Source organism: Montipora capricornis, chromosome 13 (assembly GCF_036669925.1).
Source record: "Montipora capricornis isolate CH-2021 chromosome 13, ASM3666992v2, whole genome shotgun sequence".
NCBI classification, from domain to species: domain Eukaryota; kingdom Metazoa; phylum Cnidaria; class Anthozoa; order Scleractinia; family Acroporidae; genus Montipora; species Montipora capricornis.
Window position 1 is genome coordinate 12,833,807 of NC_090895.1, and position 20,229 is coordinate 12,854,035.

At 40.2% G+C, this 20,229-nt stretch overlaps 1 protein-coding gene across 1 annotated transcript in view; it reads left to right on the forward strand.

Annotated features, from left to right (window-relative positions):
* LOC138028981 (dynein assembly factor with WD repeat domains 1-like) overlaps nt 1–20,229 on the forward strand; it is a 45,944-nt gene that overhangs the window by 25,104 nt on the left and 611 nt on the right. Inside the window, exons 11-16 of the mRNA XM_068876636.1 lie at nt 6,520–6,607; nt 9,450–9,505; nt 10,578–10,651; nt 14,408–14,484; nt 16,942–17,034; nt 20,134–20,203. Of these exons, the coding sequence (XP_068732737.1) occupies nt 6,520–6,607; nt 9,450–9,505; nt 10,578–10,651; nt 14,408–14,484; nt 16,942–17,034; nt 20,134–20,203 (458 nt within the window). The remainder of the gene's footprint in view (nt 1–6,519; nt 6,608–9,449; nt 9,506–10,577; nt 10,652–14,407; nt 14,485–16,941; nt 17,035–20,133; nt 20,204–20,229) is intronic.

Consider the following 20,229-nt stretch of genomic DNA (forward strand, 5'->3'; position numbering starts at 1 on the left):
TACAGAGATTCTAAAAGCTGACGTTTCGAGCATTAGCCCTTCATCAGAGCGAATCGAGGCATTATGGGTTACGTGTAGTTTTTATAGCAGAGTAGGAGCTAAGAAAAGATAAGAATGACAGAATTCCATTCACCCTCACTTTCCATCCTCATAATCACGCAGTCAAAAGTATCATTCTTAATAATTTTAAATTACTCCAAAATGATCCCGAGACTGGTAGAATCTTTTCGCAACCTCCACTTATTTCATTCAAACGCGACAAAAGCGTAGGCAACTTTTTAGTTAGAAGCGCGCTCAAAACTAACGAGCAACCCGGCACTTTCAAATGCGCCCGCTCACGATGCAAAACTTGTCTTTTCATTGTTAACACTAGCAAGATATCGGGACCTAAGCGATCTGTTAAGATCACCGATCGTTTCACATGTACCTCCGCAAATGTCATTTATTGCATAACCTGTACGTTATGCAATAAATTATACATTGGCGAGACAGGTAGACGACTAGGTGACCGATTCCGCGAATACCTTCGCCATGTTGAGACGAATGACAAAGATGCATCTAAGCCAGTCGCTCGTCATTTTAGTCTCCCTAAGTACTCCAAAACACACATGGCTATCTGCGGCCTTTCCCTACATCTAGGTACGACGGAAAGCCGCAAGAATCTAGAACAAAAATTCATCTTCCAAATTGGCACCCTTAATCCTCGCGGTATTAACGAACGCTTTTCATTTAACTAATATATTCCTATTTTTCATGTTGCCATGTTACCACCAATAGCGTAGCTCCTACTCTACTATAAAAACTACACGTAACCCATAATTCCTCGATTCGCTCTGACGAAGGGCTAACGCTCGAAACATCAGCTTTTAGAATCTCTGTACGGTGGCCAATTTACATTATCAACTCCGTTGATAAAACCAAATTTTTGTATACTACTTCCCCACCGACGCAGCACCACAGTTTCTTTAGAAACTACCCCCTTCTTTCTACATTAAAGTTTGTTGGAGGTACTTTTGGCTATTACTGCCATTTCTGTTCAACTGTAAGGGATAAACTTTTTTTGCACAATGCACATGCATGCTTTTCAAACGAGAGAATGCTGTCATTACCACGCGACTGTGTCAACTGTACAATGTGCTAACGCAAAGTTAATGTTTGTTTGGAGCATGAGAATCTGATTGAATCAATTCACATGCAGATTTGTCAAAATTCCCTGCATTTGTTCAGGTTTTCATGCAACATTGAGCAACAAAGTCTTTTACAAATTATTCGCTAAGCAGGGTGTGCGAATTTCATTGACAGTTACGCCTCCTTGCAAAGTTCGCACCGTTGTAAGGGCCGTTTTAAACGCCGTGCTGAATAATAATAATAATAATAATAATAATAATAATAATAATAATAATAATAATAATAATAATAATAATAATAAGTCCATTAAATAGTCTGGAGCAAACTCTTTCGGCGATTTGTTCGTCAGTAAGAGTATCTTGTAAATTACTCTCTTCTTGATTGGAAGCCAGTGAAGTTTCCTCAATACTGGTGTGATATGTTCTTGCCTCTTGGTTCGCGTAACCAATCTTGCTTCGGAGTTTTGAATTCGCTGAATCTTCAGTGGAGATTTCTTTATCTGGAAGCCCGTATAAAAAGCTGTTACACTGGTCGAGTTTAGATGTAATCAGGGCATGGCTGAGTTTTTCCGTGGCTGCATTGTCAAGATATTGTCTAACTTGCCCAACACGTCTCAGAGAGAAAGATGCAGATTTGCAGAGTTGGTTGACATGTGCATTCATGTCAAGATGGCAGTCTAGTGTTACACCAAGATCACGGACTGAAGACGCAAGCACTACGTTTGATTTACCAATGGTGATCTCAGAAAGAAGGTCGTCTGGTTGAAATCGAGAGGGCAACTGTATGACATCCGTCTTTGATTCGTTGCATACTAACTCATTATATGCCAACCATTCAAAGATAGGCTCAATGCATTTCTGAAGATTAGAAACGCCACTCTGTAAAAGAGACGTATCAATCGATACATAAACTGTGTATCGTCATCATGGACAGCACAGTTGAGACCATAGCTTTTAATAATGTCTTCAAAAGGTGCAACATACAGAGAGAACAAAGATGGTCCGAGCACAAAGCCCTGTGGTACACCTCAGGCTAAACGGATCAGTTCCGACGTCTCATCACCAAACTTGACAGACTGCATGCGCTCACTCAAGTAAGATTTGAGCCAATCAAGAACTGTACCATAAATACCATAACGGTCCTGGAGTCTCTTGAGAAGTATCTGATGATTAACCATGTCGAAAGCAGAGATCAGGTCCAGCAAAACGAGGATGACATCATTGTTGTTGTCTAACGCCAAGCTGATGTCATTATGGACACAGAGTAATGCTGTTTCTGTACTGTGGTTAGGCCTGTAGGCAGACTGCATTCGAGCATAGAGTCCATAAACTTGCAAATACTGATGTAGCTGATTAGATACAACACGTTCTGTTGTTTTCGATAAGAAGGACAAGTTTGTAATGGGACGATAATTCTTGAGAAGCTCAGGATCAAGATCTTTCTTTTTGATGATAGGGGTGACCAAGCCATGCTTAAATTGCGAAGGGAATACGCCAGTCATAAGTGATGAGTTGATAATTGCAGTGATAGGGTGAACCAAGACATCAATGCACTTCTTTATAAGGACTGTAGGTATCGGGTCCAAGCTACAGGACTTCGTTCGTGATGACATCATGACTGATTTAACATCTTCAGATGTCACTGGCCTGAAGGTACTCAGCTCATAACTTGATGGCGTAGGTTGCTTGTCATAACGATGACAATCGCCAATGTCAGAAGAAGCCATTAACTAGTCCAGTAAATCAGAGATCTTAGAATCAAAGAAAGTGCAGAATCGTGTCGCAAGTTCATGCCGGTCAGTATGGGTAGGCAGGATTATCTTGTTCTTTACGGTGAACAGCCCATCAACGAGATTGAAGAGTTCAGATTGAGTCGATGTAGAGATTTTATCAAAGTAGTAGTTCCTCTTTGCATTTTCAACAGGAGTGTAGTACTCACTTGCCTTCTGTTGGTAAACTTGTTTTTTGATTTCAAGGTTTGATATTTGCCATTTTCAATCCCATCGACGGTTTTCTCGCTTTAACTCACGAAGATGATCAGAAAACCAAGGAGAAAACGTTGACATTCTTAGCTTGACTGATGCGTGGGTGTCCCTTAGATCAGAATCGTATTGTGTAACAGCAACATCCACATCAGATGACCTATTGCACCTGATTGATGTATTAGCGACATGTTCCACAAACAGTTCTAGGTTGATGTTTTGAAGTTTCCGTCGCTACTTAAGACTTTCGACAAGACAGGGCGAGGAAAATCGCTCAGGAAAGTTATAGCATCGTGATCAGATGGCATGCTGAGTAAGACCTGAAGGTTGGTTACCAAATCATCGTTAGAACTAGTAATTACCAAATCCAAGATGTGTCCATGATTGTGTGTGGGTCTTGTTACATGGTGATTCAAACCCGCAGAGTTGATCAAGTCGACGAATTGGACAACATCATTACCTGTTGTACCAATGTGGAAGTTAAAATCCCTGGTGATTAAAAAATGGTTGGGCGTTGCCGCTAGGTTTTCAACAAGTTGAGAGAAATCATCAAAGAACATGTTCGAAGTTAAGCCATTTTTCTTGGAGGTTGGAGGTATAGTAAAAAACCTGAACAATTTACTTCCAAGAGAGATTTTCAAATCAAGGCATTCAATTGAAGTAAATAAGCTATCATTGACGTTTTGCGTCACGGTAATCCCTTTACGGAATATCACAGCAACACCACCACCACCAGTAGAGTTTGTCCTCGGTGTATGCACAATGTCGTAGTCGTTAAGAGTGTTGGCGATATCAGCCAGTGTCCTGTCATCTCGATCATTGCCAGTCAACCATGTTTTTGTAATAGCCATGATGTCCATTAGTTTTGCGATGCAATAAAATCAGTCAAAACAGTTGCTTTGTTCTTTATAGATGTGGCATTCCAAGAGGCAACGCGTTCTCTTGGTTGATATTTCAACGGGATCGGTTTTGAGATTTTTTAAGTTCGACTTTGGCACGGCTGTAGCACGACGCTTGAAACCATTTAAGAATTTGACTCTGCCGTGTAGCACGGCAAGCTCTGTCGTGCTACACGACTTTAGCACGGCATGGTTTCAAATGGTGTGCTATTGCCATGCCGAAATAAATAAATAAATAAATGAATGAATAAATAAATAAATAAATAAATAAATTATAATAACATTATAAAAGTGGATAAACCGGTTTCTTGTGACTGGGATGCATGCGCGTAGAAAGAGTTCCTGGGTGCGAGTGAAAAAAATGGCGGCATTCATGAGAACCCTTCCGCCTGTTGCAGGAGGGAATGTTTCAGAGGCTGAAGAAGATTCTTGCTCACTGGGTGTGGATGAAGGAACAAACGTAAGCTCAACATAAACATTTGTACAATGAGAAGACCATGGATCTTTTTACTCCAACTGAAAATGTGAAAATGCAGCTCACTGCTGAAAAAATACAACAACAAACTCCATGTCCTTGTTTTTCATCCCATAATTTCTTAGTTAGTTTCTTTCTTATCAAATCAACTTGCTGATTAGAGTTTCGTAGTGGAGGATACTGACACATACCCAGCAGAGCCCTAATGGCATCTCTGTCTCTTCTTTCTCCTGCGGTTGGATCAACGGTTAAATCCAGCTTACGTGAAATGGTATCTCCTAAATCCAGGAGGGCCATACATGAGAGAGTCATCATTTTCAAAATTTATACTCTGGGCTATTTTCACACTTTCTTAGCAGGATCCTCCATCGACCTTTCAGCTGCCCATAGGCACCCTCAGTTACCATCCTTGCCCTACTTAAACGATAATTAAAATACCTTTGCTCTTGGGAAAGGATGGCATTTGTATATGGTTTCATTAACCACGTTGAAAACTGAAATGCTGAGTCCCCCTTTTTAAGTGGAGATACACGTATCCCATCAATAACTTTCGCAATATTTGAAATGACTGTTCCTTGTTGCACTTTTCCCCAAAAATTGGTTGATTGGAATATAATCGAGTCGTGAGAGTTTCCCGGGAAGCCACATCTTCCCCACATGAAACGGTACCTCGCATCTACTAGTGACATTCAAACAAGAGAATAAAAGTTTTTTGAACTCAGCCTCATCCTTTGGAAAATGATGGGTGACACACTCAGCCCAAAGGTTTTTAACGATTGCCTCACAAATTTCCTGCACGATTGTTGAGACAGTGGATAGTCTAAAGCCAGTCATTTGTGAGATGGTATAATAATAATCTCCTCTCCCAATGCGGTATGGGCAGATACCTAGCCTACACCCTGGAGAAATCGGATTTTCTGCAACGGTTTGTCGTTGTAATGTAGCTCTTGAAATTCTAAAGGTCTTACACGTTGCATCCGAATATGTCCTCCAGACAGTATCCCACCATCCTAAATTTCCGTGTAGTCGACGACATGATGGCAGTGCACTTGCCTCTGTAGATGTCAGCAAGATGGTGATCAAACAACAGACGAGGATCACTAATCTTTTTCTTCTAGCAATGGCATGGGGTAATAAGGCCTGCTGCAATAGTCGCTTCCTTCTCCTTGCAGCCTGGGCTTGTTTAAAAAACACGAAAGTGCGCAAACCTTCGTCAAATCCCCCGTCAGGAACACCGATGGTTCAAGATCGTCTCTTTTGTAAGAGCCAATAATTAAGCTCGACGTTTGAAACCAGGTCGTGCCAATGTCGTACCACATTCGAGCCAAATTGAATTTAGTGCGGCACGACTTTAGCATGGCGTTTGAAACGGACCTAAGATGAACACCGTTGCATGGGTTGTTGAGTTGGCGTATTTACACGTAGTTGTCAATTGTGAAAGTTTGTTCGGTGGCCACGGTAAGGCACGTTGCACTGTAAATTAAAGTAATTAAGTAGTAAGGACATCTGTGATTACTATTTTTTGGAGGGTATCGCTCCATTTTTGACTGGAAAGAAGGAGGAGCTTTTGGATTGTGATTTCTATTGGCCTTAGTTAAAGGCTGTCTTGTATGAGAAGTGATTAACCGAGCAAAAATAACAAACTGTATGATGCACATCTTCATATGGATTACATGTAATAACAAATTGAATACACAAGAAAAGAAGGTTGACTTATCTTTCCTTATCTTATCCTTTTTGCCTGATAACGACGCAAGTAAGATAGTATCAACACATTAACACATAATAAATCCTTTCTAGCATTAATTTTTATTTTCTCACAATGTTTAGAAGATTGTTTTTGTTTCCCAAATTTTATGTTTCTGATGGGAAAACAAGTTTTGTGCACATCTCAATTTAGTGACTTTCGCATATAAAACTGTTTTACTTCAATTTGTGTAATGAGTACCACAATTTGAGTGTATATAACTGTGACTTGTTTCTCCCAAACCACAAGTTTTGCTCATTTCTGGGAGTGAATTTTTTTTTATTTTCAGACGAGTGCACACCCTTATTGGCCACAGAGGGGAAATCTCCAATGCCCAATTTAACTTTGATAGTTCATTTATAGTCACTGGGTCAATGGTAAGTTAAGAAGAATTTTACATTCACATAGTGTTTGTCCCATTGTGTTTTTTTTCTGATGAATATAAGGTGATCGCATGCTAAATGTGCCTTGTGAACTGGCATAGCGGAGCTCAAGCGGAGCTCCATGGGTAAGATTTTTTGGGAAATCTATCCATGCGAGAAGTTTTGGTTATGACGTCAGCGTACGTCTGCCCGCCCGTACAGACTGTTGGGGAGGAGGTGGGGAGACAGGACAGCCTCTGGGAACGGAAATCGCATGGCAGCGTTGCATTTGGCAACCCGCGTTTTTCTGGCGGGAAATCATTTTAGTGACGAGCAACGGGATAAAGAGCAGAAGAGAGCACGAGAGAAGAGGCGACGAATTTTGAGAAATTTTAGCGAAGAAAACTTCGAGAGAAGCCGAGGAAGGAGAAGAAGAGAACATTTCAGTGATGAACACCATAAAAGCTGAGAGAAATAGAACGAGAGACAAAACACTTATTTAGAACGGTGGACTTTCAGGTTATGTTTTCCTTCTTAACACATGCCTCACTGGCTCTCATATTTTGTGAAACTCGCTAAAAAAAAACGAAGAAGGCCTGAAAACGTTTGCAATTCCGTGTTGACAGAGATTTTGCCATATTTCAACAATCACACACCGCGTCGCCATTCACAGGGCTCGAAATTCACACTCGCAAACTCGCAAAATGCGAGTGATTTTGATAATCTGCGAGTGAGAAAAATATCCACTAGCAAACGTTAGAATCATCCATGTGTCCCAAACAGTTGGAGAAAGCTGTTCAAACGCAAGAAGTATTGTAAGGACAACATAGTGATAAGAGGCAAATAAAGCAGGGCATGCTGAGCTGAGAAGAGCACCTTTTTTTGTTAGCCACTGGCCAGTGATATTGCACTGAGGCTCTGTGCCGCACCTGCGCATTTGTGTGTTGTTGTTGTTTTTCCTCGTGGTTTTGGAGCTATCGTTTTCATTGCATATGTCAAAAATAACTTCTTTCTGTAAGAGGCCCTCTGGGCCCTCGACCTCAAAAAATGAGTGCCAGTGGCGGGAACCAACAGGGGATAACACAGCTTATATGAAAACAGGTCTGCGATGGCAGAAGGATTTCACCATCGATCTGGTTTACAAAGTAGTTGAAGGACACAATGAACTTGTGGAAGAAATACGGTGTAAAACATGTCGAGAATTTTCGAAGGACAAAGCATCATTATTTCTTCAGTTAGTAACTGACAATAATTTGTAGTGTATAATATTGCGATGTGGTTTGGGTACTGATGCCATGGACATGCTGATAAAGGGAAAATTGAGGGCCCAAAAACAGGCTGATTATCCAGCCCCAAAGCTGCAGTAGATGGGTGGTGGCTATCAGGAGAACGACAAAGGAGACCATCACCAAAAATTGAATACCTTTCGTCATTAAACTTTCAGCTTATTAATAGACTGTGCGAAATATCAGTTCTACTCTTTATATCAAATGTGGCCATTAACATTTCAAGAAAGAGTTTGAGGAGAGGGGAAACCGGGGTACCCGGAGAAAACCTCTCGGTGCAAGGTAGAGAACCAACGAACTCAACCCACGTATGATGCCGGATCTGGGAGTCGAACCCGGGTGGGAAGAGAGTGCTCTCACCACTGCGCCATCATTGTGGCGACAGTCTACACGAAATTAAAAACTTTCGATTTATAGGCTTTTTGTGTGAAATGGATGTCCACTCGTGAGCAGCTTTGTTTGACTGTAAATTTGCAGTCGAGTAAGCGAATTACTACGCCTTAGCTTTACTTTTTAATTAGTAATTTTTGCTGTTGTTCTAATCTGGAGATAGAGGGTATAAAGATTGTCAGTCAAACGGAAAATGTTGTGAAAGAGATAACTGTGCATGTAATTTCAGATTTAGTTGTTTATTGAAATTGCTGGTTAGAAAGAAAGCTTGTACCTTATTTTATTGTTTTGTAGGTGTCATGAATGTTACGCAGAGGTCTTTCTTGAGCGGCGTGAAGGGAAAAGCATCTGGCTACCTTGGACTTGAATCTCACTTTCACGTAGACGCCAGCTTTCAACGCGTCAGATCCTGACCCTGGCGTCTGCATGAAAGTGAGATTTAAGTTCAAGGTAACCAGAGGTTTTTCTCTTCTCGCCGCTTCTCATCTGGTCTTCGCCACTTTGCGGTTCTCTTGTGGCTCAAGAAAAACCTCTGGGACCAGGGTACATGAATGTCTGGAAAGGTTTCAAAATTAAGGTTAAAATAATGGAAATTAAGAGCGCGGAAATTAACGCTGCACTTTATAAACACCGCGGAAAATAACGGTCAACATAATTGGCGTGACTTAAATTAACGCAAATTTTAACGATTCGCGTTAATTTCATGCGGTGTTAATTTCCTATAATAAGGGCGCCTTTTTTTGGGAAAATCCAAAAGCGGCTTCTTGATCCAAAAACGGATTTTGCGTCTTTTTGGTGAAATCCAAAAACGGATCATGAATCCAAAGTATCCACACTCGAGGAAATAATCCTTTTTCGTATTATGCGTTTTTTTGACACTGAAGAATCCGTTGATCTGAGATCAAAAATCCGTGTTTGCATTTTCCAAAATAACTCACCCTAAGGTAGTTCCCTTTAAAAATTAACTTGACTGTAAAGGTAGTGGACTCTCAACAATCATGTTCCTTTGTTTGAGTCTTGCAAGTTATTCCTAGGGTTTTTTTTTAAGTTTCATAACTTTTCCAAATGATGATTGTGGCGATTATTTTATCAGTAAATGAGTTCATACATGTATCTTCAGTTCAAATATATTTCATTTCTTTATTGTAAGTGGCATCATTTTTTTGTGTTGTCCACTGCAGGACAAGTCATGCAAAATATGGGACTCTAGAACGGGACAATGTATTGGAACCTTAAGGTAACCTGGTATATATTTATGTTGCTATGGTGCTAGACAATAATAATATAAAGAAATAATTTAGATGCAACAGTATCTATGACCAAAAATTCACTTCTTCTTTTTCTTTGGATATCAAAACTAAACACTAAGTGAGCCACGTTTTAGGCTTTGATTTAAAGAAGACACCTGTTTAATTGAACTTGAATTTTCGTCTTGTCTTTCATATAATACCGGATCCAAAATCTTCTGTGTCCTTAAAACAAAAGGACAAATCATTCGTAATCGGAATAACAAGGGTTCTTTTGTCTCGCGCCATTTTAGTGTTGTATATGAAAGTCTACCCGACTTTTCCTATTTTCATGGTCCGCCATGCTAACTTTAAAATCTTTAGAGAGCTGGATCGAGGAGAAAAATTAATTACGTCAAAGACTGACTAGCTTAAGAATGCAATCCATGTGTTTGGGTGAGTTTCGGGCTTTCAGACTTTTAACCTAGTGTTTTGCATGTATAGTAAGCTGAATTGAGACGCTGAAATTTTAATTTCTAAAATGAGTATAAAGTGATGTCACTTTTCCGTAGATCCAAGCCTCCGAGGTCAAATCGGTCAGTTTTGAACCAAAAAAGAAACATTGCAAGACTAAACGGCCCAGTTCATTAAAGCAACCTACAAGCAGTAAGCCAACAAGTTGCATGACAAGAAATTGTCCAAGCTACTTACAAACAGTGCAAAAACAATATGATAGAGACAATATATGTATCATATTGAGTTTTACTTTGATATAATTTATCACAGCAATGGGACTACAGCTTCCAATACAGCGACGTGTACAATTTCCTTTTATTAAAATATACGAGGGGCTTTACTCATTTATCTGAGATACATGAAAATTGTAGATTCGTAGTAAGATGCTTTCAGTTTTTCATTTTTCTGAGTCTGAATGCTGTGGTATATGCTTATTATGCTCCATCTTTGGATTCACTTAGGTCCCCCTTACCCAATAGTTGGGAAAGAGGGGTGGGGGAAGGGAGTTCTTTTGGCATCGTCTATAATAATTCTAATTATCTTTGGCTTGTTTTGTTTGATGGACAGAGGTCATGATGATGAAGTCCTAGATGTATGTTTTGATTACACCGGTCAGTACATTGCCACAGCATCTGCAGATGGTAAGCAATCATTGCTTTGATGAAGATTGCTTTATGTTTCCAAGTATTCTAAAAAACTTTAAGTAAAGCTCTGTCTCTCTGTGCACTTTTTAATATTTTCTAGGTGCATGTAAAATTGGGATAATCATCCATTCACCGCTTAACCATCCCCTAATTACTTGCTGGCATTAGACAGAGTATAATAATGTGGGTTTCATTCACAGAAGGGAATGGGTTAACCCATTCACACCTAAAGCGGCCCCCAATGGTGGGTAATAGTCGTCTCACTGCCAGGAGGCAATGGGTTAAATAAGACTTGCATAAGACGTTAGTCTGACTGATTTTTAGGACATTTACACACAAAGTGAAGAGAAAGGTGAGCACATAAAGCTGCTTCTAGCAGAAACCAGCTTCTCAAGGTACATGTCAGATTGTCGTAGAAACAGTACAACTTTCTTTAATTTACCAAGCGTGTTTCGACGGTACATCCGTCATCGTCAGTGTTACAAAGATTAAAAATCATCGTTGAATTTAAATAGCGCGATGTTACAAAGTTCGTTGCATTGCGTGACAATATTACATACTTAAGAGTTTGAATAAGGAACATATAAGGACAATAGGGAGAGAGTCAGGTTTATGTATTAAACCTGTTGACTGAGGCTGAGTTTCTCCCATTTAATGTACGTGGATTAAATTCAACGATGATTTTAAACTTTGTAACACTGATGATGACGGTTATACCGTCGAAACATGTTTGGTAACCTAAAGAAAGTTTTACTGTTCCTACGACTGTCTAGTTTGCTGCTTGTATCTAGACCTTTTGGATCAATTATCCACCTGTCAGATATAATTACAGTCATGAAAACTCCCCATATGTTTCCTTCAATTCAACGAAGCGTCTAGAGATTCACATTTATGTTAAGTGGTGATTGCGTGCACTGCACACCAGGTCAAAAGTGAATACACACAAGAGCTGAAAAATCTTACGAAGGTCCAAAACATGCAATACACTATAAAATGTCTGAAATGCTAACATACGCTGCACCAAACAACTTGGTAAGTACGCTCCTAGTTGTCAACTTTGTTAATAGGCACTAAACCCTTTTAGTTGGGTTAGTCACCTCCACATGATGTAACACAATTGCACCTGCTATGCCAACTGACTGGAAACCCTGGTATGAAGGTTAATGGGCGTATACCGCTGGTAGGCATCACTAGACCAATCTCCAAAGGTTTTGATGAGATGATGTGGCACCCCATGATGCAGCAGAAGTGGACCTGCCTGTAGGGAAGCTACAAGATGTCCAGAAGAGGAGCCTGGATAAGCTGCACAGTTTAAAATGGAGGGCATCATGGAAGACGTATGCTGACAGATTAATGAAACAGAACAATGGCCCTGGAGAAGGGCTGGGCAAAGCCAAAGCGTTGCCAAGCACCACCATTGGGCAAACAGTCCTGCCTACACAGCCAACATAGATACTGCAGACATTTAGATAACGTGTCTCAAACATTGAATAATATCAGGAGCCATGAATAAGAGCAAGCAACTCCTATACTAAGCCTGTGTCACGGCATTTTTACAGACCAATCTATTTTTGGACTACCTTTGGCGGCAGTTCCGGTTCGGTGACACTATGACGTCAAGTTAGTTTCCTGTGATTGGTCGTCGGGCTCATGCGGAGTCTCATTCGCGAGAAATTCAATCTAAAAATAAACCGGTCTGTGAAAACGCCGTGACAGGAATATATGGGAGTTGCTCGCTCCTACTCATGAGCTCCTGATAATATGCAAATGGTGATTGGTCATTAATTATTATGTAGGGGGCGGCGGGTCTAATCTGCAGGTCGCAGGTCGCGGGTTGCAGGTCATTGTTTCACCAATACAGAAAGCATCCTAAACATTCATAAAAGCTAACCTAAGGCCTAAAAACTTTTGTTTAGGCCTAATTAGGCCTAAAGTTAGCTTTTAAGAATGTTTAGGATATTTTCTGTATTGGTGAAACAATTACCAGCAACCCGCGACCTGCGACCTGCGACTTGCAAATTAGACCTGCCGTGTAGGGAGGCACGGTGGCCTCATGGTCAGTGGACTGGGTTCGGGTCCTGGCCGGGGACATTCTGTTGTGTTGTTGGGCAAGACACTTTACTCTCACGGTGCCTTTCTCCACCCAGGTGTATAAATGAGTACCGCGGCGAAAATGCTGGGGGTAACCCTGCGATGGACTAGCATCCCATCCAGGGGGGAGTAGAAATACTCCTAGTCGCTTCATGCTACAGAAACCGGAGATAAGCGCCGGCCTGGTGGGCCCTCTAGGCTATTAGCAGACTTTACCTTACCTTAACCATAAATTATTATAATCGGCGTAGAATGTAACAAAGTGTAGCTGTCTAAACTGATACGGTCGACGGGAAAAACAAAATTAATATGGATTCCATTAGCCCAGTGGGAGAGCACGAAAATTTCAGAGCACACCACGTACTCTGAGTAAATTAAATCCACAATCACAAGTTTGTGTGTTCGCATAACACCTTGGCAACTAACTACCATTCCCCTGAAACCCCAAGGCCCTGCACACTTGGCCATAAGCAACAGTGAAAACACACAAATGCACAAAGAACGCTAATAACATCTGCCAAAACACATGCAATACATTATTTTATCTCATAGGTACTGAGATTTATCCACGAAAATCACAGGGAATAAAATTCGTACTGATTCCAAATGTACCCAATCAGGAACACGAACGACAAAATTTCACTGTGAATAAATGTCGTTCGTCCAATCTGCAACATGAACGACGAAATTTCACTGGTGATGAATGAACGTATCGAATGGAACGTCATCCGATAGCCGTTGCACAAAAACCGCGCGCTTTGAAAACTGGCCGAGGGAAGGTCTGCTTCTGTTTGCTCAGTGGAGGAATTTATTTTAGAACAAGAAAACAGAAATGCCGCTCAAAAACCTGAACGAGATGTACGATTGCTTGAACGAATTTTGAAAACGAAGGTCGAAGGTGAAGGTGAGCTGAATGAATACTGAATACATCAACCGAATTTATCATCTCCGTCCGCACTAAAAACGGCAATGAATACGAAAACACTGTTCACTTTGGACTACTCTGGAATATCTGAAACACAGCAAGTGTTGTTAATTTTATTAACTAAATTGTCGGTTGGGCTATTTTCAACCACTAGCTATTTATTGCTTTCATCGTCCCATTCCATTTGTGCGAAATAAATTTGACTATCAAACACTACCACGAAAAAAAACCTCAGTACCTATGAAATAAACATATTACGGCATGGAAAATGCTTTGTACGATTTTTATTCACTCGTTGTTTCGTATCAGAAAACTCACTCGTTCGCTGCACTCACTCGTTCGTTTTCTGATACTACTCAACTCATGAATAAAAATCGTATACGCGCGCATTTTCCATGAAGTAATCTCTATAAGTGCTACACTAGCATGGCGCAAAATAACTTAGCAAGTTTGCTCCTTGTCGTTGATTCAGTTAAATGGCATTTAATCATTACAATCAAACTTATTTATTAATTTTTTCCAGAACAGAACATAAGCAATCTTTGGTCACTTTTGTGGATTTGTTTTAACCCTTTAAGCCCTAAGGGGTTCCCCATTGACGAGTAAAATCGTCTGGCGTTAGACAGAGTAAAATCTATAAGTGCCACTGGGCACTCTCAGGGCTGAAAGGGTTATTAATGATAACCTTGACATCGTAACTTAGTGCTTTTTATTTTACCGTTTTTTTCTTATTTAAGGTACTGGAAGAGTTTACAATGCTCTAACACATCATTGTCTTTGTAAATTAGAGGGTCACGAAGGAGAAATTTCAAAGGTAATTTTATAGTTCCGAAACATTTTTACATGTTTTTCCACTAACTTGGAGGGCATTGTAGTTATGTATGTAAGGCGTTTAGACTTAACGTGGATTACTTTGAATGCCAGTGTCTTCCATCCAAACATTCTGCCTCTGTTCAATTGGCCTGCTCTTCCTTTCCTATACTCCTTCAAATGACCTAATATTAATAATCCAAATGTTGGAATTACTCATTTGGTTGAGAACAGTTTGGTCATTTTTCCAGGAACAAAATATATTTCTGTGGATGAATTTAATCATCTGGCCCCAGTAGTTCAAACGATGGATAGCGCTATCTACCGGATAAATCATTATCCAGTTACTCTGGGTGCCAGAGGAATTTTGTTTTTCAAGGTCGGAGAGAACGCTCAGCGATTCCAAATCAAAGGTCGAGGACGAAAAAAAGCCTCTGGTCGCACAACCCCAGAACCTCATTTTCATGGCATCAAATTGGGACAGAATTTGTCCTAGTTCGCTGATTGGGCATTACGTTCGAGGGAGTTTCTGATTGGACAAATCGAAAAACCGGTTCTCAACAGCTGTTGTGACAAGCAGCGTTGCGTGACCTCGGCCCGAGAGGAAAAGACCGAACTGTTTCGATGGTCCGTTTGCTGCGTCAGTGCCTTCACGCACTATAACGGCTTTGACAAAGTGAAAAGATCCATTTTAATTGTAATTAAATTATTTTGCTTATCGATTCGCGCATGAGAGCGCTTGGAGATACTCAAGGTCCCTTGAGAGCGGTCGGGGGAATTACCTGTTGAACTCGACAACATTTGTTGCAACTGTGTCTGGGAATGGAGGAGTTATGGATGAAGAATGGTAAGGACAGACAAAAGTGTCTCGCATTTCGAAGTCTTCCATTCTTGCTCTTTGCTATTATGGCATTTCCCTTGAATAATTGGCAGTGGAATGGCATGTTTAAGTATTAAGGCAGTTGCAGCTCTTAGACTAGCTTTTATGCAATCTATAGCTAGCAAGTATTAGTCTAGAAGTCATTTTAGTGGCGGCAAATGAAAAAAGGAAAACTAACAGGGTTAATTCATGTGCTAAAGCATTATCAATTACAATCTTAGTTGATTACCTGCTTCATCTGTCCTCTTTGACTATCTGCATCTTATGACCATATTCCTTTGGCCTTCTCTGCTTTGTTGTAAGCTGGTAATTAATTGAAAAATCAAAGTGAAATCAGTAGACTAAACTGACAAATAACCGACAAACATCAACAGTTGAATTACTAAAATTATACTTAAGTTTCAATAAAACGTGCGCTGTGGTTTTGAAAACAGGGTGCTTTATGAGAGTACAGACGCACGGCTGACGTCACCCGAAGGATTTGGAAAACAAAGTTGAAAATTTAGCCGGATGCGTGAGAAAATTAAGAAATTGTTTCTTATAAAACAACTAAAGAAGCCTCGCCTGCAATCGTTTCTTTTATATAGCACTTAGAAAGTAGATACAGCACTTAAGAAGTACGAAAACACTCGTCTAATACTGTCCCCTGCACTTCCGTGTTTTCTCCCCTTCTTGTGTGTTTTACAACAGAACAGATCACAGGCTTCTTTATTTGTTAATCACATACAAAAGATTCACGAAAGCAGCGGGTAAAAACGCCTTAATGGATGCTAGCCGGCAAAGGGTTTCATATCACAATATTATTGTTGTGTGATTAGACGATATTGGTCACAACAATACGTACAATACGTACTTAATTGACCGCTCCCCATAGGGGCTTTTCAGGTTCAATGAAACACAGTTAACGAAACGACGGAACAGAACAACAACAACAACAACCGTTAAGAATCCCAACTGGCCGGAAGCAAACCAGTTGGCTATTTACAAGTGCAGCTGAGAAGTTGAACCAGGGACTACCAGGATCAAATTCAACGAGTGGTCGGAGCGGGTCTTGAACCCGGGAGGTCCGGATCTCAAGGCAACTGCCCTAACCACTGGGCCACACTGCCTCCTCCTCCAACAATATTATTTACAAAACAATGGGATGTCTCCCTTGTCCTTACCCTGAAAATGCTTGGTTGTGAATGGTTAGGGTAATCCTCCTGGTAAAATCGAGATGAAGAAGGACAATAGGCCAAATCGGGTAGCTCTGTGTTGTACCCAATTCAAACCCTTTGGGAATGAAACGTTTTATTACAGGTATTTCCGCATCATTTAAATGTGAATGCTATATTTTAATGCAAATGCAATACACAAATAATCTTAACTTTGGGAGGTTTGAATCTGGGACGACATTGAGTTAGCCGATTTGGTCTATGGTCGATCGAAACACTAGCTCGATTTAATTTCATTTTTAAAATATGAAGAAATTTAAGTTTGCATGTACAAATGGTAAAACATATCATTGATAAATGCATGCAGATGATCTCCATCCATGGCAACCTATTTCTGTATGATAACGTTTTCCTCTTTTTATTTCAGATAACATTTAGTCCTCAGGGTACAAGATGCCTCACAGCCAGCAGCGACAAGACAGCTAGGCTTTGGGACCCTTTTTCAGGAAAATGCACACAGGTAAAAGATACTTTTTGTTCAATTCTTACCGGTAAGTTTAAAAGCTGTTTAACGATCAGGTGTTAATTTAAGTTCTATTAAGACCTGCCATGGGGTAGTAGTAGCGCGGGGGAGGATGGGGGGCTCTTTAGGAATTTCTGGGTGGGGATGTGCCGCTGGGACCCTGGAACCCTTAGCCTATACCAGAGCTAGTTCAGCTGAATTTTGCTACCCTATACTAGAGTAAACTCCCACCGATTTCCGTCTAAATTCCGATTCTTGCCAGTTAATAATATCCAGAGGTGTTTCATGATAGCCATTTATTGACACTGTTGAGGCTGAGTTAGGTAAACTTAAACTTTACCGATTTGATTTTTTTATATTATTGAGTGGGAATTTCTGGTTTCCTTAGTCTTGATAAAATCTTCAACCGACTGGTCAGTTTCGTGATACCCTGTTCTAGACCGAAAGGCTATGATTTATGTACTCTATCCTAGAGTAAACTGCTTGAAAACCATACCCTTCACAGCGGCACATACCTCTATTATCCATATATGGCAGTACTTCCCCCGGGAGTAGTAGTAATAGTTTTCACTACATCTGCCCCCGCCTGCGATAATAGAGAGCCTTAGATTCTAGGACGAGAACGACTACGAGTACAATAGTTTCTCATAGAATAACAGTGAGCGCGCGCAAACTAGCGTCATTTTGGCGTGAAAAACGTGATACCGGCGTCATTTTAGTACGAGGTTTTGCAACAATTGTTGGGTTCACATTAGACCACTAAGTCTGACTTAGTAATATCTTAAGTCGACTTGGTGAAAATGACAGGTGTGAAGCGCTAAGCCACAGAAGTGTGATTTCTGTCTTAGTGTCGGCAAACTCAAACGACCTAAGCAGTTCTTAAGTCTGTGTTAAGAAAATTTCAAAATCGTGTGTTTTATCAGATAGAATTCGGCAAGGCTCGTCAAACGTTTCACGTTCCATTCGAAAGTTTGGTTTCCAAAGAACATTCAGCCGAGATGATGCTAGCATTACATCAAACCTGTCTTGGCCAGGCCCACGCTCTTCTTCTTATGTGCCGAAAATTACCTCGTCTTCAGTGAACGCTCAAAAGTAGGGCGGTCAGAAAAAGCAGGCTTTCACTCTCTTGGACAAAATCTTCCATCATTCTTTCATGAAGGAACATAAGATTTTGTAAGGTTAGTTGGCTGATCAACTTTTGTAAATTTAATAAACAGACAACAGTCGCAATTACAGCGATTTTACGGCTTCTCGGTCTCATTTTGATCTCAACTTCTTCGCTAAAATGGATCGTTATCGTTAATGATGGCAGCTTTGCACGGAAAGAATTTGTCTTCTAGATATGTCTGAACGCTTAAGCGGACTTAGGATGACTTAACTGGACTTAGGCCAAGACAGACTTAGTGCCTAGTGTGACCCCTATAAATATAGTCGCGTCAAAACAAGTCAACAACGCGGTAGCTGTTTTGGCATTTTTCAATCAGCAAAAAGGCTCAGTTACCAGCAATAAGAATAACTGAGCAACCTATACTGCAAAGAAATGGTAAGATTAATCGTACGAAATATAAATTTGCTAAGTATTTTCGCTAAGAACGGACAGCGAGAACTCGTACTAGCTCGTTCTCGTCCTCGTCGTAGAATCTAAAGGTCCCTAATATGGATGGCAGTTGAGGTTGTTTCCAATTAATATGTGCTACACTTTGGCCGTGTTTTCACCAGCGGTTTGTAGGGTCCCTTAGCGAGTGACAACCGGAAATCGCGTGAAAACAGTTGCTTTTCCAAGTGAGTCGGAAAACTTCAATGGAATTCTCATTAAATTTAAGCCTTCAAAGTACCTTAAGCGAGTTGGCAATTACTTTCGGCCAATGAGGAGTCGCTTGCGGTTATTCAAATCGGAAATATAAGAGGCGTGCTATACATAGTATTGTCGCTTAACGAAGTCTGCAAACAAATCACTTTCAGGAATGTTAAGCGAGACAGTGGCTGTCGTGAAAAAACAGCCATTGTGATGTCTTCATATTACGCTACATGTAATTAGGTGGGTAAATGAAAGTGAAAGATGCAAGAAAAGGATGGGCAACAACAAACAGCATCTATTTTCAATTTCCGTCTACGTTGATTTGATGCGCTATCAATTGAAAAGCGATTTACATAAATTATGGTAAATTCTTTGAAAATATGGTAGTAAAACAGGAAGAGGAATATTAATTAGAAGGCATCATTTCGTCGGTATCTGTTTTATCCATGTGTTTCTTTCCACGGTTCCTTGAAATACCATAAAATAGGAACAAAACTCGGTTATGATATTCGGATCGCTGATTAATAGTATCTGTGAAAAACTGTTGTAAATATGATCGAAGATTGTTTGAGAATGTGGATACTGAGACTATGCTTTTTCTTTCTGAGGTTGCGTCTAGCAGAGTCTGTAGCCTCAGTCTGTTTCTGATTTGTGCCTGAAAAATCGATTTCTAACCCAGGCAATATGATTTTCTATCAGATATTACATGTATAATCTTTGATTTTTAAAATAAACATTCGAAAAATCACTCACCTTCAATCGTTATGCTAAACAGCACTTTGATATAGACCTTATTCCAAAATGCCGTCATTTAAATATTCTTTTGTCTTTATTCAAATTAGCCCTTGATGCCTCGTTCTTGAGCTGAAAATTGAAAAGAATATTTTTCCTTGAACGAGGCATCAAGGTCTAATTTAAATAAAAACAAAAGAATATCTAAATGGCGGCCATTTTGGAATAAGGTGTATCGATGCTTCTTGTGACTTTCTGCTTCGTGACTCAATTTACCCAGAACACCTCGCGAACTCGGTGAGCAATACCATCACTACCTTATGAGCCCTGTTGAGCAATACCGATACCACCTTGCGCTCTTGATTGAGCAAATTGAGACTGCTTTTCCCTCCACAACATCTACCAATTTACATATTTTCCCTTTTTTATCCAGGGGCAAAAATAGCCTTAATCCCTTTTATCAAGTTGTTGCACCTGCCAAATCTTCACCTCTGTGCCGCTTAGTATTTAATGTAGTATGTTGATAAATGTTTGGTTTTGACAATATCTTTTCATGAATGAATTAGGTTCTTGAAGGTCACACAGATGAAATTTTCAGCTGTGCATTTAATTATGAGGGAAACATCATTATTACAGGTAATCTTAAGCTTCTAGTGTCAATA